General features: G+C 45.1%; 2 protein-coding genes across 2 annotated transcripts in view; both read left to right on the top strand.

Annotated features, from left to right (window-relative positions):
• The first annotated feature begins 2265 nt into the window (after window positions 1-2265).
• LOC124044470 (adhesive plaque matrix protein-like) lies at window positions 2266-4557 on the top strand. Its single transcript, XM_046364101.1, has one exon. The coding sequence runs from the start codon at window positions 2266-2268 to the stop codon at window positions 4555-4557; it is 2292 nt and encodes a 763-aa protein (XP_046220057.1).
• Window positions 4558-4688: 131 nt separating this feature from the next.
• LOC124044254 (FERM and PDZ domain-containing protein 4-like) overlaps window positions 4689-20664 on the top strand; it is a 71216-nt gene continuing 55240 nt past the window's right edge. Inside the window, 1 exon segment of the mRNA XM_046363869.1 lies at window positions 4689-5110. Within this exon segment, the coding sequence (XP_046219825.1) occupies window positions 5070-5110 (41 nt within the window). The 5' untranslated portion in view covers window positions 4689-5069.

The raw sequence follows: 20664 nt of genomic DNA, 5'->3' as shown, positions 1-20664 counted from the left end.
CTCTCATATGGCCATGTCCTCTCATATGGCCATGTCCTCTCATATGGCCATATGGCCATGTCCTCTCATATGGCCATGTCCTCTCATATGGCCATGTCCTCTCATATGGCCATGTCCTCTCATATGGCCATGTCCTCTCTATGGCCATGTCCTCTCATATGGCCATGTCCTCTCTATGGCCATGTCCTCTCATATGGCCATGTCCTCTCTATGGCCATGTCCTCTCATATGGCCATGTCCTCTCATATGGCCATGTCCTCTCATATGGCCATGTCCTCTCATATGGCCATGTCCTCTCATAAGGCCATGTCCTCTCATATGGCCATATGGCCATGTCCTCTCATATGGCCATGTCCTCTCATATGGCCATGTCCTCTCATATGGCCATGTCCTCTCATATGGCCATGTCCTCTCATATGGCCATGTCCTCTCATATGGCCATGTCCTCTCTATGGCCATGTCCTCTCATATGGCCATGTCCTCTCTATGGCCATGTCCTCTCATATGGCCATGTCCTCTCATATGGCCATGTCCTCTCATATGGCCATGTCCTCTCATATGGCCATATGGCCATGTCCTCTCATATGGCCATGTCCTCTCATATGGCCATGTCCTCTCATATGGCCATGTCCTCTCATATGGCCATGTCCTCTCATATGGCCATGTCCTCTCATATGGCCATGTCCTCTCTATGGCCATGTCCTCTCATATGGCCATGTCCTCTCATATGGCCATGTCCTCTCATATGGCCATGTCCTCTCATATGGCCATGTCCTCTCATATGGCCATGTCCTCTCATATGGCCATGTCCTCTCATATGGCCATGTCCTCTCATATGGCCATGTCCTCTCTATGGCCATGTCCTCTCATATGGCCATGTCCTCTCTATGGCCATGTCCTCTCATATGGCTATATCCTCTCATATGGCCATGTCCTCTCATATGGCTATATCCTCTCATATGGCCATGTCCTCTCATATGGCCATGTCCTCTCATATGGCCATGTCCTCTCATATGGCCATGTCCTCTCATATGGCCATGTCCTCTCATATGGCCATGTCCTCTCATATGGCCATGTCCTCTCTATGGCCATGTCCTCTCATAAGGCCATGTCCTCTCATATGGCTATATCCTCTCATAAGGCCATGTCCTCTCATATGGCTATATCCTCTCATATGGCTATATCCTCTCATATGGCTATATCCTCTCATATGGCCATATCCTCTCATATGGCCATGTCCTCTCATATGGCCATGTCCTCTCATATGGCCATGTCCTCTCATATGGCCATGTCCTCTCATATGGCCATGTCCTCTCATATGGCCATGTCCTCTCATATGGCCATGTCCTCTCATATGGCCATGTCCTCTCATATGGCTATATCCTCTCATATGGCTATATCCTCTCATATGGCCATGTCCTCTCTATGGCCATGTCCTCTCATAAGGCCATGTCCTCTCATATGGCTATATCCTCTCATAAGGCCATGTCCTCTCATATGGCTATATCCTCTCATATGGCCATGTCCTCTCATATGGCCATATCCTCTCATATGGCCATGTCCTCTCATATGGCCATGTCCTCTCATATGGCCATGTCCTCTCATATGGCCATGTCCTCTCTATGGCCATGTCCTCTCATAAGGCCATGTCCTCTCATATGGCTATATCCTCTCATAAGGCCATGTCCTCTCATATGGCTATATCCTCTCATATGGCTATATCCTCTCATATGGCTATATCCTCTCATATGGCCATGTCCTCTCATATGGCCATGTCCTCTCATATGGCCATGTCCTCTCATATGGCCATGTCCTCTCATATGGCCATGTCCTCTCATATGGCCATGTCCTCTCATATGGCCATGTCCTCTCATATGGCTATATCCTCTCATATGGCTATATCCTCTCATATGGCCATGTCCTCTCATATGGCCATGTCCTCTCATATGGCCATTCCTTGGCTGTCCAGCCACCGAGCAGAATGACAGGTTATCTTTCCCTTCTAGTCCCTCTGATCCTCTATGTTCTTGGTGCTCATTTATTGTTTAGTTCATCGCTCTCTCTCTCTTTCACCTCCTCTCTCCCTGCGGAGCAACACCCACACTGCTGCTGTGAATTCTCCTTCATTATCTCCTTTCATTCTGAAAACACGACACATGATGTCAGGAAATGATGAGCATGTCCTTTCTAGAGGACAGGAGGAATTGATGAGACTGTCCTTTCTAGAGGAATTGATGAGAATGTCCTTTCCAGAGAAAGGGAGCAATGCGAGGGAGCCGGCTGCATCCATCAGCTGTGATTTGTGTCCCTACGACCCCAGCTTCCCCCTACAACCCCAGCTTCCCCCGACAACCCCAGATTCCACCCTACAACCCCAGCTTCCCCCTACAACCCCAGCTTCCTCCTACAACCCCAGCTTCCCCCAACAACCTCAGATTCCACCCTACAACCCCAGCTTCCCACAACAACCCCAGAATCCACCCTACAACCCCAGCTTCCCCCTACAACCCCAGATTCCACCCTACAACCCCAGCTTCCCCCAACAACCCCAGATTCCACCCTACAACCCCAGCTTCCCCCTACAACCCCAGATTCCACCCTATAACCCCAGCTTCCCCCTACAACCCCAGTACAACCCCAGATTCCACCCTACAACCCCAGATTCCCCCAACAACCCCAGATTCCACCCTACAACCCCAGCTTCCCCCTACAACCCCAGATTCCACCCAACAACCCCAGCTTCCCCAACAACCCCAGCTTCCACCTTACAACCCCAGATTCCCCCCAACATCCCCAGCATCCCCCAACAACCCCAGATTCCACCCTACAACCCCAGCTTCCCCTACAACCCCAGCTTCCCCCAACAACCCCAGATTCCCCCACACCCCAGATTCCACCCTACAACCCCAGCTTCCCCCTACAACCCCAGATTCCCCCTACAACCCCAGATTCCCCCTACAACCCCAGATTCCTCCAACAACCCCAGATTCCCCCTACAACCCCAGATTCCCCCTACAACCCCAGATTACAACCCCAGATTCCTCCAACAACCCCAGATTCCTCCAACAACCCCAGTTTCCCCCTACAACCCCAGATTCCCCCAACAACCCCAGCTTCCACCCTACAACCCCATCTTCCCCCAACAACCCCACCTTCCCCCTACAACCCCAGCTTCCCGAACAACCCCAGCTTCCCCTTACAACCCCGGCTTCCCCCTACAACCTCAGCTTCCCCAACAACCCCAGCTTCCTCCAACAACCCCAGCTTCCACCTTACAACCCCAGCTTCTCCCAACAACCCCAGCATCCCCCAACAACCCCAGCTTTCCCCTACAACCCCAGCTTCCCCTACAACCCCAGCTTCCCCTACAACCCCAGATTCCCCCTACAACCCCAGATTCCACCCTACAACCCCAGCTTCCCCCTACAACCCCAGATTCCCCTACATCCCCAGATTCCCCTACAACCCCAGCTTCCTCCAACAACCCCAGATTCCCCCTACAACCCCAGATTCCCCTACAACCCCAGATTCCCCCTACAACCCCAGATTCCCCCTACAACCCCAGCTTCCTCCAACAACCCCAGATTCCCCCTACAACCCCAGATTCCCCCTACAACCCCAGCTTCCTCCAACAACCCCAGATTCGCCCTACAACCCCAGATTCCCCCTACAACCCCAGATTCCCCCTATAACCCCAGATTCCACCCTACAACCCCAGCTTACCCCTACAACCCCAGCTTCCCCCTACAACCCCAGCTTCCCCCTACAACCCCAGATTCCCCCTATAACCCCAGATTCCCCCTACAACCCCAGATTCCCCCTACAACCCCAGCTTCCCCCTACAACCCCAGATTCCCCCTACAACCCCAGATTCCTCCAACAACCCCAGCTTCCTCCAACAACCCCAGATTCCCCCTACAACCCCAGATTCCTCCAACAACCCCAGCTTCCTCCAACAACCCCAGATTCCCCCTACAACCCCAGATTCCTCCAACAACCCCAGCTTCCTCCAACAACCCCAGATTCCACCCTACAACCCCAGCTTACCACTACAACCCCAGCTTCCCCTACAACCCCAAATTCCCCCTACAACCCCAGATTCCCCCTACAACCCCAGCTTCCCCCTACAACCCCAGCTTCCCCCTACAACCCCAGATTCCCCCTACAACCCCAGATTCCTCCAACAACCCCAGCTTACCCCTACAACCCCAGCTTCCCCTACAACCCCAAATTCCCCCTACAACCCCAGATTCCCCCTACAACCCCAGCTTCCCCCTACAACCCCAGCTTCCCCCTACAACCCCAGATTCCCCCTACAACCCCAGATTCCCCCTACAACCCCAGCTTCCCCCTACAACCCCAGATTCCCCCTACAACCCCAGATTCCCCTATAACCCCAGATTCCACCCTACAACCCCAGTTTACCCCTACAACCCCAGCTTACCCCTACAACCCCAGCTTCCCCCTACAACCCCAGATTCCCCTACAACCCCAGAGTCCTCCAACAACCTCAGCTTCCTCCAACAACCCCAGATTCCACCCTACAACCCCAGCTGACAGACTACATCCCATCTCTCTCTCTTCCTCTCTCCCTGCCCGCCCCTCACTCTATCTGTCTACCTCTCTCTCTTTCTGTGTGTGTGTGCGCCTCTCCTTCGCTCTCCCTCACGCCTCTCCCTCGCTCTCCCTCACGCCGTGTCTTTTCAAAGCGGTTGTTACAGCGCGGCCCCTGCACATCATTCCACTGCGATGGAAATGAAATGAAGGTGGCTTAACGAACGGATCCAGGCATGCTTTGAAGGATGTAGCCGAGGGAAGCGCCACTGCCAGATCCTTTTCCACAGGCTGTGGATTTGTGCCGCTGATGCGAGGACACAGCAATCACTCAGCCGTGCAGAAGCCCCGACAAGAGGACTAATCTCTCCACCTGACTTGTGGAAGCTACAGCTTTTTTTCCTCCCTGCATTATTTATCCCCACCGCTAAAGACAGTGGGACAATGGAGCCAGCTACCTGAAGTAGATGATCAATTTGTAGCCTTGGACGGACAGACCACAGTTTGCTGCGCACATGGATGTGTTTAGCTTTGTGAAGATGCCAAAGCTGTCAGGGTGAGTCTAACGGATGTTTTTTAATTCGCCTGTCTGCTTCCATGCCACTTGTGTAATAAACGGCGGTGGATCTTTTACCCACAGGCGTGATTCACATAGAAAACAGGGGATTTAAAAAGCGTAATATAGAGTGGAATCTTGTGTAATGTTTGTAGAAACTGCACATACTGTTAAAATTATTATTACGATGACTTAGTCTGAGTGCTGTCACATGCGATTCATGTGAGATGGAGAGAGAGAGAGAGAGAGAGAGAGAGAGAGAGAGAGAGAGAGAGAGAGAGAGAGAGAGAGAGAGAGAGAGAGAGAGAGAGAGAGAGAGAGAGAGAGAGAGAGAGAGAGAGGAAAAGTGGGATGGAAAGGGGGGAGGAGGAGAGGGGGTGAAAGCAACAGAGACTGACTGAAGTGAAGTGCTCCATGTGTCTGAACTTAATGAGGTGCTTTTATTAGAATGTGAATATGTGGTCAATTTTCAATCTGCCACTACACATTCACACTCAGTTGCAACATGTAATGGAGTGTTTTATGGTGGGGTTTAAAGCATAGGCACATACCCGTGAATTATTGGTTGGCAGTGACATTTACTGTAACCCTAAAATTACATTTTGATGAATTATATAGTTGCATTTTTCAATGTAATATTAGATATTTATACAGGAGTGTTTAAGGTTTTTATTTCTGAGTAAATCAACCATGTAAAATCATGACAAAGATATTGTACTTTGTTACGAGTACACTTTGAGTGTATATTTGTAACTTATTGTGTCTACAGATTGAACTGGGAAAAACTTTAGCAAATGATTGCAACAGTGCGATATGAGGCAGACATTTTGCCTGTGTTATGTTCATCTTAAGCAAATAGTGAGCATCTAGAAGACAACTCCAAATAGTGAGCATCTAGAAGACAACTCCGAATAGTGAGCATCTAGAAGACAACTCCAAATAGTGAGCATCTAGAAGACAACTCCAAATAGTGAGCATCTAGAAGACAACTCCGAATAGTGAGCATCTAGAAGACAACTCCAAATAGTGAGCATCTAGAAGACAACTCCAAATAGTGAGCATCTAGAAGACAACTCCAAATAGTGAGCATCTAGAAGACAACTCCGAATAGTGAGCATCTAGAAGACAACTCCAAATAGTGAGCATCTAGAAGACAACTCCAAATAGTGAGCATCTAGAAGACAACTCCAAATAGTGAGCATCTAGAAGACAACTCCAAATAGTGAGCATCTAGAAGACAACTCCGAATAGTGAGCATCTAGAAGACAACTCCAAATAGTGAGCATCTAGAAGACAACTCCAAATAGTGAGCATCTAGAAGACAACTCCGAATAGTGAGCATCTAGAAGACAACTCCAAATAGTGAGCATCTAGAAGACAACTCCAAATAGTGAGCATCTAGAAGACAACTCCAAATAGTGAGCATCTAGAAGACAACTCCGAATAGTGAGCATCTAGAAGACAACTCCAAATAGTGAGCATCTAGAAGACAACTCCAAATAGTGAGCATCTAGAAGACAACTCCAAATAGTGAGCATCTAGAAGACAACTCCAAATAGTGAGCATCTAGAAGACAACTCCAAATAGTGAGCATCTAGAAGACAACTCCGAATAGTGAGCATCTAGAAGACAACTCTGAATAGTGAGCATCTAGAAGACAACTCCAAATAGTGAGCATCTAGAAGACAACTCCGAATAGTGAGCATCTAGAAGACAACTCCAAATAGTGAGCATCTAGAAGACAACTCCGAATAGTGAGCATCTAGAAGACAACTCCGAATAGTGAGCATCTAGAAGACAACTCCGAATAGTGAGCATCTAGAAGACAACTCCGAATAGTGAGCATCTAGAAGACAACTCCGAATAGTGAGCATCTAGAAGACAACTCCGAATAGTGAGCATCTAGAAGACAACTCCGAATAGAAGACAACTCCGAATAGTGAGCATCTAGAAGACAACTCCGAATAGTGAGCATCTAGAAGACAACTCCAAATAGTGAGCATCTAGAAGACAACTCCGAATAGTGAGCATCTAGAAGACAACTCCGAATAGTGAGCATCTAGAAGACAACTCCGAATAGTGAGCATCTAGAAGACAACTCCGAATAGTGAGCATCTAGAAGACAACTCCGAATAGTGAGCATCTAGAAGACAACTCCGAATAGTGAGCATCTAGAAGACAACTCCGAATAGTGAGCATCTAGAAGACAACTCCAAATAGTGAGCATCTAGAAGACAACTCCAAATAGTGAGCATCTAGAAGACAACTCCAAATAGTGAGCATCTAGAAGACAACTCTGAATAGTGAGCATCTAGAAGACAACTCCAAATAGTGAGCATCTAGAAGACAACTCCGAATAGTGAGCATCTAGAAGACAACTCCAAATAGTGAGCATCTAGAAGACAACTCCGTATGAAGTGTGTTGAGCCTCCATGAATCAGGGTGAGTTGCCAAACCATAATGTATCTGATTACTCCTAGGTTGTCAACACATTACCTGCACATACAAGTCATTTTACGAGCCTCTGAGGTTTGACTACAGTGCTATGCAGTTATAAATAGGCAACAAAATAGAACGATAGGAAAGGTAACTGGAATATGTGTCTGTCTGTATGTATGTATGTGTCATAACAAGTAAGATCCATACATTTTCCAGACCAACAGTCAAATTTTGCGCCTGTTGGGATTTCTGCATTTTCTTGAACTGAATCTAGATAATCTTCCTGGGGGATTTGCTTCCATCAGCAACACTGCAACACTGTCTATGGCTGGGATATAATCAGTTTATCATCTAACTTCATATCACATTTCACATTCAAGCCATTTCCTGTTAAAACCAAGACAAGATCCTCAATGAAACACAAGTACAAGATTCATACATTTTCCAGACCGACAGTCACATTTTGCACTGTTGGGATTTCTGCATTTTCTTGATCTGAATCTAGATGATCTTCCTGAGGGAAGATTAACTGAATTCACTAAAAAAAATGGACTATTGAATGACAAATGAAAAGCAAATTAGAAACATTTATGTCATTGATTTTCTGTATATTCCCTATCTTTGTACTAGGGATGATTCATTTATGGATGATTCATTTATGAGTTCATCCAAAACACTATGTTCACCAATTTTTCACATTTGTGTTGTTTTGTCAGAAATTATTGGTTATGTGGCAGTGGTGGCAGTGGTGTGGAGGGGGAGGGGGAGGGGTAATGTGAATAGTCTGGGTAGCCATTTGACTAGATGTTCAGGAGTCTTATGGCTTTGTGGTAGAAGCTATTTAGAAGCCTCTTGGACCTAGACTTGGCGCTCCGGTACAACTGGCCTTGTGGTAGCGGAGAGAACAGTCTATAATTAGGGTGGCTGGAGACTGACAGTTTTCCTGGCTTTCCTCTGACACCGCCTGGTATAGACGTCCTGGATGACAGGAAGCTTGGCCCCGGTGATGTACTGGGCCGATCGCACTACCCTCTGTAGTGCCTTGAGTACGGAGGCCGAGCAGTTGCCATACCAGGCAGTATTTGACTATGATATGTGGGTGTGTGTAAGGGTTTTCTGGTGAAAGAGAAGCGGACCAAAAAGCAGCATGGTGGTTATTCATGTTCTTTAATATATAAAGAAACTACACATGAGATAACTAACAAAAACAACAAACGTAAGAAAACCTAAAACAGTCCTATCTGGTGCAAACACAGAGACAGGAACAATCACCCACAAACACACAGTGAAACCCAGGCTACCTAAGTATGATTCTCAATCAGAGACAACTAATGACACCTGCCTCTTATTGAGAACCATACTAGGCTGAAACATAGAAATGCCCAAAACATAGAAAAACAAACATAGACTGCCCACCCAACTCACGCCCTGACCATACTAACTAAATACAAAACACAGGAAATAAAGGTCAGAACGTGACAGTGTGTCACCAAGCTATCTTAAGATCAATGCATTTTTGCCACACACTGTAAGTGGCACTGCATAAAGAGCATCACTCCAACCTAAGTGTATGTAAACGTCCGACTTCAACTGTTTTGGAATGAAACTCTTCAATTATTATCTCAAGTATTACATGTGTCTTTTTTAAGTGGAACTGACAGTGTTTTAACTACTTTGCAGATATGAAACAGACAGACACTCATAATATCAGTAAAAAAAATGATTCAAATCCAACTTTATAAGAGGTTTTAAAAATAGGTTTGAAAGGCCATGATTTTTATTTTTATTTTACCTTTATTTAACTAGGCAAGTCAGATTAATAAGAACAAATTCTTATTTTCAATGACGGCCTAGGAACAGTGGGTTAACTGCCTGGATGTATGCAGTTAAATGCATGATTCATAGAATTCTCCAATACATTTCTTTGTAGTCCAAAAATAATGCTATCATGTTGTAAATCACAGTTGCCTGGTACATTGTTTGCTGCCTCCACCTAATGGGATGCACTGTTTCAGTTTCAATCACACAATATTTCGAACAAAGAAAATGGACAACTCTAACTAAGGTTGGGAATGTCAATAAAAATCCAATTAGCAAGAGGCAATGATCACAAGTCAGTCATAACGTGGCTAATAGGCTAGCGCACATGTGTGGGCCAAATAGGGCACACAAGAGAGTATAAATGAGTCAACAGTTTGAGTCATCTACTAATTACAGCCTGATGCGCTCGCGTTGGTGCATGAACCTTCTACTGTAGTGGGCTAAATCAGGGTCACACAGAGTGTACACCTCACACACACATTTTTTTTACAAAGAAGACACCTGTACCATGTCAGGTATAGAGTTCAATTTTATTTCATTTTGAGTGTTGTATCCTAATATTCCACTTTATAAAGTACATCACAGAAGACTGAAGTATAACAAAACCATTTGAAAAACCGTTTGACCTAGAAACAGCAGATTTTCGGCGTTGAACAGTTTTTTAAATATATAACATTCCACCCATGAGGCCACTAGGTGATTTGACTGCAAGAAAGGGCTAAACTTCAATTGCACGGATTTCATGTGACCGGTTCAATAACGAGCAGTGGTGAGAATGTGAACTTTTTGATTAGGGTCACAGCATATTAGGTACATCTGCAAGCATTGCAGCTAAATCTGGATGTATCTCTTTTAACACGTTAAAACGCAATATACAGCACCATATGTACATACAGCGCATTTGGAAAGTATTCAGACCCCTTAACTTTTTCCACATTTTATAGTTTTTTTTCCCCCTCAACAATCTACACACAATACCCCGTAACGACAAAGCAAAAACAGGTTTTTAGTCATTTTTGCAAATGTATTAAAAATGAAAACATAACATTTACATATGTATTCAGACCCTTTAATCATTACTTTGTTGGATCACCTTAGGCAGTGATTACAGCCTCGAGTCTGCTTAGGTATAACACTACAAGCTTGGCACACCTGTATTTGGGGAGTTTCTCCTCTATGAAGATCATCTCAAGCTCTGTCAGGTTGGATGGGGAGCATCACTGCACTGCTATTTTCAGGTCTCTTCAGAGATGTTCGAGATGTTTATGACCACTCTGCCATAAAGGCCTGATTGGTGGATTGCTGCAGAGATGGTCGTCCATCTGGAAGGTTCTCCCATCTTCACAGAAGAACTCTAGAGCTCTGTCAGAGTGACCATCGGGTTCTTGGTCACCTCCCTGACCAAGGCCCTTCTCCCCCGATTCCTCAGTTTGATCTGGCGGCCAGCTCTTGGAAGAGTCTTGGTGGTTCCAAACTTCTTCCAATTAAGAACGATGGAGGCAACTGTGTTCTTGGGGACCGTTAATGCTGCAGAATATTTGTGGTACCCTTTCCCAGATCTGTGGCTCGACACATGTCTGTCTCGGAGGTCTACGGATAATTCCTTCGACCCCATGGCTTGGTTTTTGCTTTGACATGCACTGTCAACTGTGGGACCTTATATAGACAGGTGTGTGCCTTTCCAAATCATGTTCAATCAATTGAATTTACCACAGGTGGACTCCAATCAAGAAACATCTCAAGGATGATCAATGGAAACATGATGGACCAGAGCTAAATTGAGTGTCATAGCAAAGGATCTGAATACTTATGTAAATAAGGTATTTCCGTTTTTTTTTACAATACATTTGCAAACATTTCTAAAAGCCTATTTTTCCCTTTGTCATTATGGGTTATTGTGTGTAGATTGCTTTAAAAAATTTTTTTTTAAATAAGGCTGTAACTTAATAAAATGTGGAAATAGTCAAGGGGTCTGAGTACTTTCTGAAGGCACTGTAAGTGGACATTATAAAATATATATTTTTTCTAATAAACAAATGACCTGCCAAATTCGTTATGTTTTTTCAATATAGCCCATTCGCTGATTGAGTTACAACTTAACTATGTCGAGAGCACTAGCCTCTGCCATATGGACACATAGATACACTCTGATCCATTGGTGGCTAAAGAAATGAGAGCAGAGAACTCAGAGATAGCCTATAGGCCAGTGAAGCAGTAGGCTTATAACTTCCATCATTAACGAAGTAAAATACATAGGCCTCAAGGTGACAAATAAAAAGAGTAGAAAATATCCTGCTCGCTCGATGCAAGCAACACTGGAGCATACATGAGAGCTCCAGCTGTTCCAGACGACTGTGTGATCACACTCTCCGTAGCCGATGTGAGCAAGACCTTTAAAACAGGTCATTCACAAAGCCAGACGGATTACCAGGGTGTGTACTCAGAGCACTTGCCGACTGGCAAGTGTCTTCACTGGCATTTTCAACCTATCCCTGACCAAGTCTGTAATACCCACATGTTTCAAGCAGACCCCCATAAACCCTGTGCCCAAGAACACTAAGGTAACCTGCCTAAATGACTACCGCCCCGTAGCACTCACGTCAGTAGCCATTAAGTGCTTTGAAAGGCTGGTCATGGCTCACATCAACACCATCATCCCGGAATCCATAGACCTACTCCAATTTGCATACAGCCCCAACAGAGCCACAGATGACGCAATCTCAATCGCACTCCATACTGGCCTTTCCCACCTGGACAAAAGGAACACCTATGTGAGAATGCTGTTCATTGATTACAGCTCAGCGTTCAACACCATAGTGTCCACAAAGCTCATCACTAAGCTAAGGACTCTGGAACTGATCACCTCTCTCTGCAACAGGATCCTGGATTTACTAACGCCCCCAGGTGGTAAGGGTAGGCAACAACACACTGATCCTCAGGCTGTCGCACCGTCAACGATGAGACAGCCTATAGGGAGGAGGTCAAAGACCTATCAGTGTGGTGCCAGGCCAACAACCTCACCCTCAATGTGAGCAAGACTAAGGAGCTGATCGTGGACTACACATCACCAACAAACTATCATGGTCCAAACACATGCATGGTATGGCAATTGCTCGGTATTTGACCGTAAAGCGCTACAAAGGGTAGTGCGTTCGGCCCAGTGCATCACTGGGGACAAGCTTCCTGCCATCCAGGATCTATATACCAGGCGGTGTCAGGGGAAGGCCCAGTGCATCACTGGGGACAAGCTTCCTGCCATCCAGGATCTATATACCAGGCGGTGTGAGGGGAAGGCCCAGTGCATCACTGAGGCTAAGCTTCCTGCCATCCAGGATCTATATACCAGGCGGTGTGAAGGGAAGGCCCAGTGCATCACTGAGGCTAAGCTTCCTGCCGTCCAGGATCTATATACCAGGCGGTGTCAGGGGAAGGCCCAGTGCATCACTGGGGACAAGCTTCCTGCCATCCAGGATCTATATACCAGGCGGTGTCAGAGGAAGGCCCAGTGCATCACTGAGGCTAAGCTTCCTGCCATCCAGGATCTATATACCAGGCGGTGTCAGGGGAAGGCCCAAAAATGGGGCTCATGATAAATCAAAGGCTTCAGTCACCCAAGTGCTAGACTATTCTCCCTGCTACCGCACGGCAAGCAGTACCGGAGCCCCATGTCTAGGTCCAAAAGGCTCCTTAACAGCTTCTACCCCAAGCTATAAGACCGCTGAACAATTAATCAAGTGACCACGCAGACTATTTACACAACTGCTACTCGCTGTTTATCTATGCATAGTCACTTTACCCCTACCTACAAATTACCACGACTAACCTGTACTGTGCACATTTACTCGCTACCGGGCCCCCTCGTTATTGTCATTCTGTCATTCTACTGTTACCTTTTATTTGATTTAGTATTTTCTTAACTCTATTTCTTGAACTGCACTGTTGGTTAAGGGCTTGTAAGTAAGTATTTCACTGTAGGGTCTATATCTGTTGTATTCGGCGTATGTGACAAATACAATTTGATTTGATGAAAATGATGGTTCTTTTGATCACATTCATCTGTCTTTTCTGCCTGTCCGCCTCCCTTTCTAAATGTCTTGACTTGAGCTATTGCTAGTGAAGTTCAACATGGTATCAAATCATCACAGGGTGCGGCCCAAAGCTGTCGCCTTTAGCAACATTGTATCAACTAGCCTATTCTGAGCCCTACAGTGTTCCTGCACCAGCGATCTCGGGACAGAAAGCTGTTTTTTTAAAGACGTTTCCACTGGATATATGGGATCATCAGATCATGTTATTTTGCTCTTTCACACCCCGAGGCTTGGTGATTATCGAGGCAGGGAGTGTTGGAAAGATTTTTCAAATAATGAGGAACTATCGTTTGCAATGGATGTTTAAAAAACAAAAACGACTTTGTTGACTTGTGTGAGGCGAAGAAATAATGAGTTGTGTATGTGGGAGACCTATATCCATATCTTTGCCTCACCCCCCTCCCCTTCAACTTGATGCAACATGTTAAATTATACTCAAGATCTTCACACACAGGCTTATTAATAAGGTGCTTTTTACTAACAGACGCAATTCAATCAGCTAATGTCACGCGCACCTTCCAAACTGCCCTCTTTTCTTTGTCTTCTACGTCTTCGTCTTCATCTTCTATGATGACAAGGCAGTCCGCAAACAAACTGTTTAAGTGCATGCCGCCACTTACTGTACTGGAATGTACGATCAATCATGATTTTTTTTCCAAATCCCTACCAACTTCTACTACACCATCCCCAACACCATTAAGCTTTATCTATGTCGTGCGGAAACACTCCACCCTTAGGGTTGTTTAGCATTCCAACAGTAACATATGTTACCCCTGTCGTGTCTTTACTATCATTAAATGAAGACTTTGTTTTTATCAAAGATCCTCTGTAATTATTATTACTCGATTAAACTGATTCATCATGTAACTGTAATTAACTAGGAAGTTGGGGCACCAAGGAAAATATTCAAATTACAAAGTTATAATTTTCTTAATATAACTTTTCAGATATTTTCATATCTGATCAATAGTCTTCTGAATTAATGAATTATTTTTTTCCCTCACCTTAGTCTCATTCCAAATGTCGTAAATTGTTGGTTATCTGCACGAACCCAGTCTTCACTATGAGTCATCCATACATCAATTGTCTTAAATCATTCATTTAATAACTAACTAAACAATCACAGAAGTGCACAAACAAACAAAGTAAATATGGTTACAAGAAATGATAGGGGAATGTGCCCTAGTGGGCTAAACCGGCATGGCGGCTTGTTAGACAAAAGGGACGTGGGGGTCTGATGAGAAGTCACTACAGAGAGATAATTATAACAATTGAAATGCTAATCCTTTGCACATGAACGCTCACTCATTCGGGAACAATTGCAATCAATATATATTTATTTACGCTCCGTGTGTGTCGTCTTGATCACTGTTGAAAAGTTTGTTTCTTTTGTAGAATTGTCCATCTCTCTCTCTCTCTCTCTCTGTCGTGGTTAGAATGGATCGTGCAGAGTGACATTCATTCATGTCGTTATGTATAGGTGTTTCGGCAGTTGTCGGTCTTCGCGTTCAATGATACCAAATTCCTAGCTGCAGACTAGTAATTAATATCAAAGACTTGTTCTTATTCTGTCGGTATCGATAGTCTAAGAGTTTAACCATGTGGGATGGTTAAAAGATTCAGTAGTCTGGTCTCAAACCTTGGCCCTCTCGTTATCTAGGTTAGCTGGTCTGCAACCTTTGTCCTCTCGTAATGGAGAGAAACATGGTCTGTTGAGAAATTCTCAAGGTAAGGTTTTATTCGGAATTGCAGAAAAGGGCCTGTCCCAGGATGCCCGACCGTAACTGGGCTCTTTAGCGGTCCTCTGAATTAGTTAAACTCAAAAGGGAATTGGCGTTTCCTTCATTAAAAAGTCCAAAATCACATTACACAATTTTACAAACGGTATCATCCTTACTCATTCATCTTATACAACAATTAGATGTAAACCTCATATCTGAGGCCATTATATAAACAGCGTTATGGTAATGTGGCCGCACCATCTCCCATGAGCCCCACAAAATTGCACCAAACTGGATTCTTCACCGATCTTTTATACCTTCTTCGGAACATAAATAAACTCCTCCAGGAATTTACGACCTCTCTGACCACAGCAGCCTATATGTAGGAGACAGAGAGAGGGGGATGGTACTCGCTGTACCCAAGAGGGCAACGTCATGACACCCCCAATATCTCTTTTGCCATCCCCACATTAACCTTCAACCTGACACATTTCTGCTTTCCTCAACTCGAGTCGTATTGATAACCTTACCAATAAAAGCAATGAAGTCAACTTTATTCATAATCAAAGTGTCCTTTGACACCACACATTTATGAGCACAATATTTGACTTGAAACCATGTTAGGACCAGCAGAAACACCAGCCCCAACATTATGTCCACTTAGCACAGGGGCAGACATGGAAGCTCCATCAGTCTGACATTATGTCCACTTAGTACAGGAGCAGCCATGGAAGCTCCATCAGTCTGTCATTAGGTCTAGCTAGTACAGGAGCAGCCATGGAAGCTCCATCAGTCTGTCATTATGTCCACTTAGTACAGGAGCAGCCATGGAAGCTCCATCAGTCTGACATTATGTCCATTTAGTACAGGAGCAGCCATGGAAGCTCCATCAGTCTGACATTATGTCCACTTAGCACAGGAGCAGCCATGGAAGCTCCATCAGTCTGACATTAGGTCTAGCTAGTATAGGATCAGCCATGGAAGCTTCGCCCCAGTAATGTACTGGGCCATTCACACTATCCTTTGTAGCGCCTTGCAGTCGGAGGCCGAGCAGTTGCCATACCAGGCGGTGATGCAACCAGTCAGGATGTTCTCAATGGTACAGGTGTAGAACCTTTTGAGGATCTGAGGACCCATGCCAAATCTTTTCAGTCTCCTGAATAGATTTAATCGTGCCCTCTTCACGACTGTCTTGGTGTGCTTGGACCATTTTAGTTTTTTGGTGATGTGGACACCAAGGAACTTGAAGCTATCAACTTGCTCCACTGCAGCCCTGTCGATGAGAATGGGGCCGTGCTCAGTCCTCTTTTTCCTGTAGTCCACAATAATCTCCTTTGTCTTGAGCACGTTGAGGGAGATGTTGTTGTCCATACAGCCAGGTCTCTGACCTCCTCCCTATAGGCTGTCTCGTTATTGTTATTGATCAGGCCTACCACTGTTGTGTCATCGGCAAACGTAATGATGGTGTTGAAGTTGTGCCTGGCTGGGCAGTCATAATTGAACAGGGAGTAGAGGAGAAGACTGAGAACGAACCCCTGAGGGGCCCCTGTGTTGAGGATCAGCGTGGTGAATGTGTTGTTACCTACCCTTACCACCTGGGGGCGGCCCGTCAGGAAGTTCAGGATACAGTTGCAGAGGCAAGTGTTTAGTGCCAGGGTCCTTAGCTTTTTGATGAGATTTAAGGGCACTACGGTCTTGAACGCTGAGCTGTAGTCAATGAATAGCATTCTCACATAGGCTAAGGTTAAATCTAGACTTGGTTTCCTCTATCATAATCGCTCCTCTTTCACCCCAGCTGCCAAACTAACTGTGATTCAGATGACCATCCTACCCATGCTAGATTACGGAATGTAATGATGTATAGATCGGTAGGTAAGGGTGCTCTCGAGCGGTAGGTAAGGGTGCTCTCGAGCGGTAGGTAAGGGTGCTCTCGAGCGGTAGGTAAGGGTGCTCTCGAGCGGTAGGTAAGGGTGCTCTCGAGCGGTAGGTAAGGGTGCTCTCGTCAGATTTGCCACCAATGCTCCTTATAGGACACATCACTGCACTCTATACTCCTCTGTAAACTGGTCATCTCTGTATACCAATCGCAAGACCCATTGGTTGATGCTTATTTATAAAACCCTCTTAGGCCTCACTCCCTCCGATCTGAGATATCTAATGCAGCCCTCATTCTCCACATACAACACGCGTTCTGCCAGTGATATTCTGTTAAAGGTCCCCAAAGCGCACACATCACTCGGTCGCAAAGGGTGGCTACTTTGAAGAATCTTGAATATAAAATATATTTTGATTTGTTTAACACTTGTTTTGTTACTACATAATTTAATATGTGTTATTTAATAGTTTTGATGTCGTCACTATTATTCTACAATGTAGAAAATAGTAAAAAATAAAAATAAAAAAACTGAGTAGGTGTCCAAACTTTTGACTGGTCCTGTACAGTCGTGGCCAAAAGTTTTGAGAATGACACAAATATTAATTTCCACAAAGTTTGCTGCTTCAGTGTCTTCGGATATTTTTGTAAGATGTTAATATGGAATACTGAAGTATAATTATTAGCATTTCATAAGTGGCAACGTCTTATATTGACAATTACATGAAGTTGATGCAAAGAGTCAATGTTTGCAGTGTTATTAAGGTCTGGGGAGTTTCCTGGCCATGGACCCAAAATATCAATGTTTTGTTCCCGAGCCACTTACTTATCACTTTTGCCTTATGGCAAGGTGCTCCATCATGCTGGAAAGGGCATTGTTCGTCACCAAACTGTTCCTGGATGGTTGGGAGAAGTTGCTCTCGGAGGATGTGTTGGTACCATTCTTTATTCATGGCTGTATTTTTAGGCAAATTTGTGAGTGAGCCCACTCCCTTGGCTGAGAAACAACCCCACACATGAATGGTCTCAGAATGCTTTACTGTTGGAATGACACAGAACTGATGGTAGCGCTCACCTTGTCTTCTCCGGACAAGCTTTTTTCCGGATGCCCCAAACAATCGGAAAGGGTATTCGTCAGAGAAAATGACTTTACCCCAGTCCTCAGCAGTCCAATCCCTGTACCTTTTGCAGAATATCAGCCTGTCCCTGATGTTTTTCCTGGAGAGAAGTGGCTTCTTTGCTGCCCTTCTTGACACCAGGTCATCCTCCAAAAGTCTTCGCCTCACTGACGTCCGGATGCACTCACACCTGCCTGCTGCAATTCCTGAGCAAGCTCTGTACTGGTGGTGCCCCGATCCCGCAGCTGAATCAACGTTAGGAGACGGTCCTGGTGCTTGCTGGACTTTCTTCTGCGCCCTGAAGCCTTCTTCACAACAATTGAACTGCTCTCCTTGAAGGTTGTGATGATCTGATAAATGGTTGATTTAGGTACAATCTTACCAGCAGCAATATCCTTGCCTGTGAAGCCCTTTTTGTGCAAAGCAATGATGACGGCACGTGTTTCCTTGCAGGTAACCATGATTGACAGAGGAAGAACAATGATTCCAAGCACCACCCTCCTTTTGAAGCTTCCAGTCTGTTATTCAAACTCGATCAGCATGACAGAGTGATCTCCAGCCTTGTCCTTGTCAACACTCACACCTGTGTTAATGAGAGAATCACTGACATGATGTCAGCTGGTCATTTTGTGGCAGGGCAGGGGATTCCGTTAATTTGCATGGCAAAGAGGGACTTAACAATGAATTGCAATTCATCTGATCACTCTTCATAACATTCTGGAGTATATGCAAATTGCCATCATACAAACTGAGGCAGCAGACTTTGTGAAAATTAATATTTGTGTCATTCTCAAAACTTTTGGCCATGACTGTAGATAAAAGAAAATGGATGATTTGTGTGAAACATGCTGTACACCTTGATAAAGGTCATAAGCCAAGTTGTGCCATGGGTGGTTTGGGTGGCATGTGGTTTGGGTGGCATTATCTATGTCCCTCATCAATAAAACAACGGGGGAGATGTGTGTTTGTGGTGTCATTTATGCATTACCATCTAGAATCTCTGCCTGCCTGCCTGCCTGTTTGCCTGCCTGCCTGCCTGCCTGCCTGCCTGCCTGCCTGCCTGCCTGCCTGCCTGCCTGCCTGCCTGCCTGCCTGCCTGCCTGCCTGCCTGCCTGCCTGCCTGCCTGCCTGCCTGGCTGCCTGCCTGTGTTTAACTGATGTCCAATTATATAGTAGCTTCTTCCCACTACCAGTTGCAACGGCATAGTGGATTTTATTAGTTGTATAGTACAGTGACTGGTGCAATGAGAGTTATTGATTGGTTTGATGGGGGATGTTCTAATATAATTGGTGCAGAGCCCAGTGGGTTCCTGTAACTAGTGCATGAAAGAAAACAAGGTAGGCAGCCAGTATGACACTTTAGGAACAGGTGCCTGCAGGAGGAAGAACATCTCTATTTGATGATGTTCTGGCTAGGCCTGAATAACAGGCAGACAGCAGTGGAGGCTGCTGATTGGAGGACGGCTCATAATAATGGCTAGAACAGAATGAATGGAATAGCATCAAACACCTGAAAACCAATGCGTTTGATGTTGTTGGTACCTTTACACCTATTCCGTTCCAGCCATTACAAGGTGCCAGTCCTCCCCAATTAAGGTGCCACCAACCTCCTGTAGGTAGACAGTGTTCAGACTCAGAGCCAGAAGGATTTCAACCACATTCACACAACAATAATACTAAGTAAGATATTGACAGATGGGTTCATTAGTCTTGAGACCACGTAAACAATGTAGTCTCAATGCAATTTCTATTATTCTGTAGGTAAATGTACGACACTCCATTTAGTATGATTTGTTACATTATAAACGGAATTGTGTTTGTACCAGGTCATACGGATTAGAAGACGTTTACTATCATAAGTCTTAACCAGTCGTACAATAGCATAAAGATTGGATGATGCAACTTGTCATACCTGCTGGAGGACGTATAGTATTGCACGTCTTTATCTGAGACCAGGTTACGCAATAACACCAAAGGAGAATTATAGGGAGGATGTACGTTGGCGATTAAGGGAACTAAAACGACCAAGGTTAGGTGAATTTACCTAGCAGGTTAGGTGAACTGGATTACGTTTAGAATAAGGGTTATCTAAAATGCTACAGTTGTCCCTGACAAGACTCAAACATGCAACCTTTGAATTGCTAGACTGTCGCGTATAATACCTACCCATCCTCCCCAACCAGCATCCCTACTTTTAGTTTCTGTCTAAAGTAACTAGACCATTAGTAGGTATTATAAGTCTGGGAGGTGCTCAGAAATACATAAAGTATGTTTCATGTGGGCTCTAAGTAAATTGTCCTATAAAGAAATGGTAGGGAGAGAGAGAGCCGCCTGCCATAGTGTAGTAACTGCCCATGGCAACAATATCAGCACTTACAAAGACAAATAGGTGCATTTAATATTCAGCTCTTTTGAAATAATGTTAAAATATGTAATAAATGGTGTTGCCCAGGGGCAGAAGCCAAATGCAAAGCGCTAGATACCAACACCGCCC

The sequence above is a fragment of the Oncorhynchus gorbuscha genome, linkage group LG09 (genome assembly GCF_021184085.1).
Source record: "Oncorhynchus gorbuscha isolate QuinsamMale2020 ecotype Even-year linkage group LG09, OgorEven_v1.0, whole genome shotgun sequence".
Lineage (NCBI taxonomy): Eukaryota > Metazoa > Chordata > Actinopteri > Salmoniformes > Salmonidae > Oncorhynchus > Oncorhynchus gorbuscha.
This window is presented reverse-complemented; position numbering and strand designations above follow the sequence as displayed.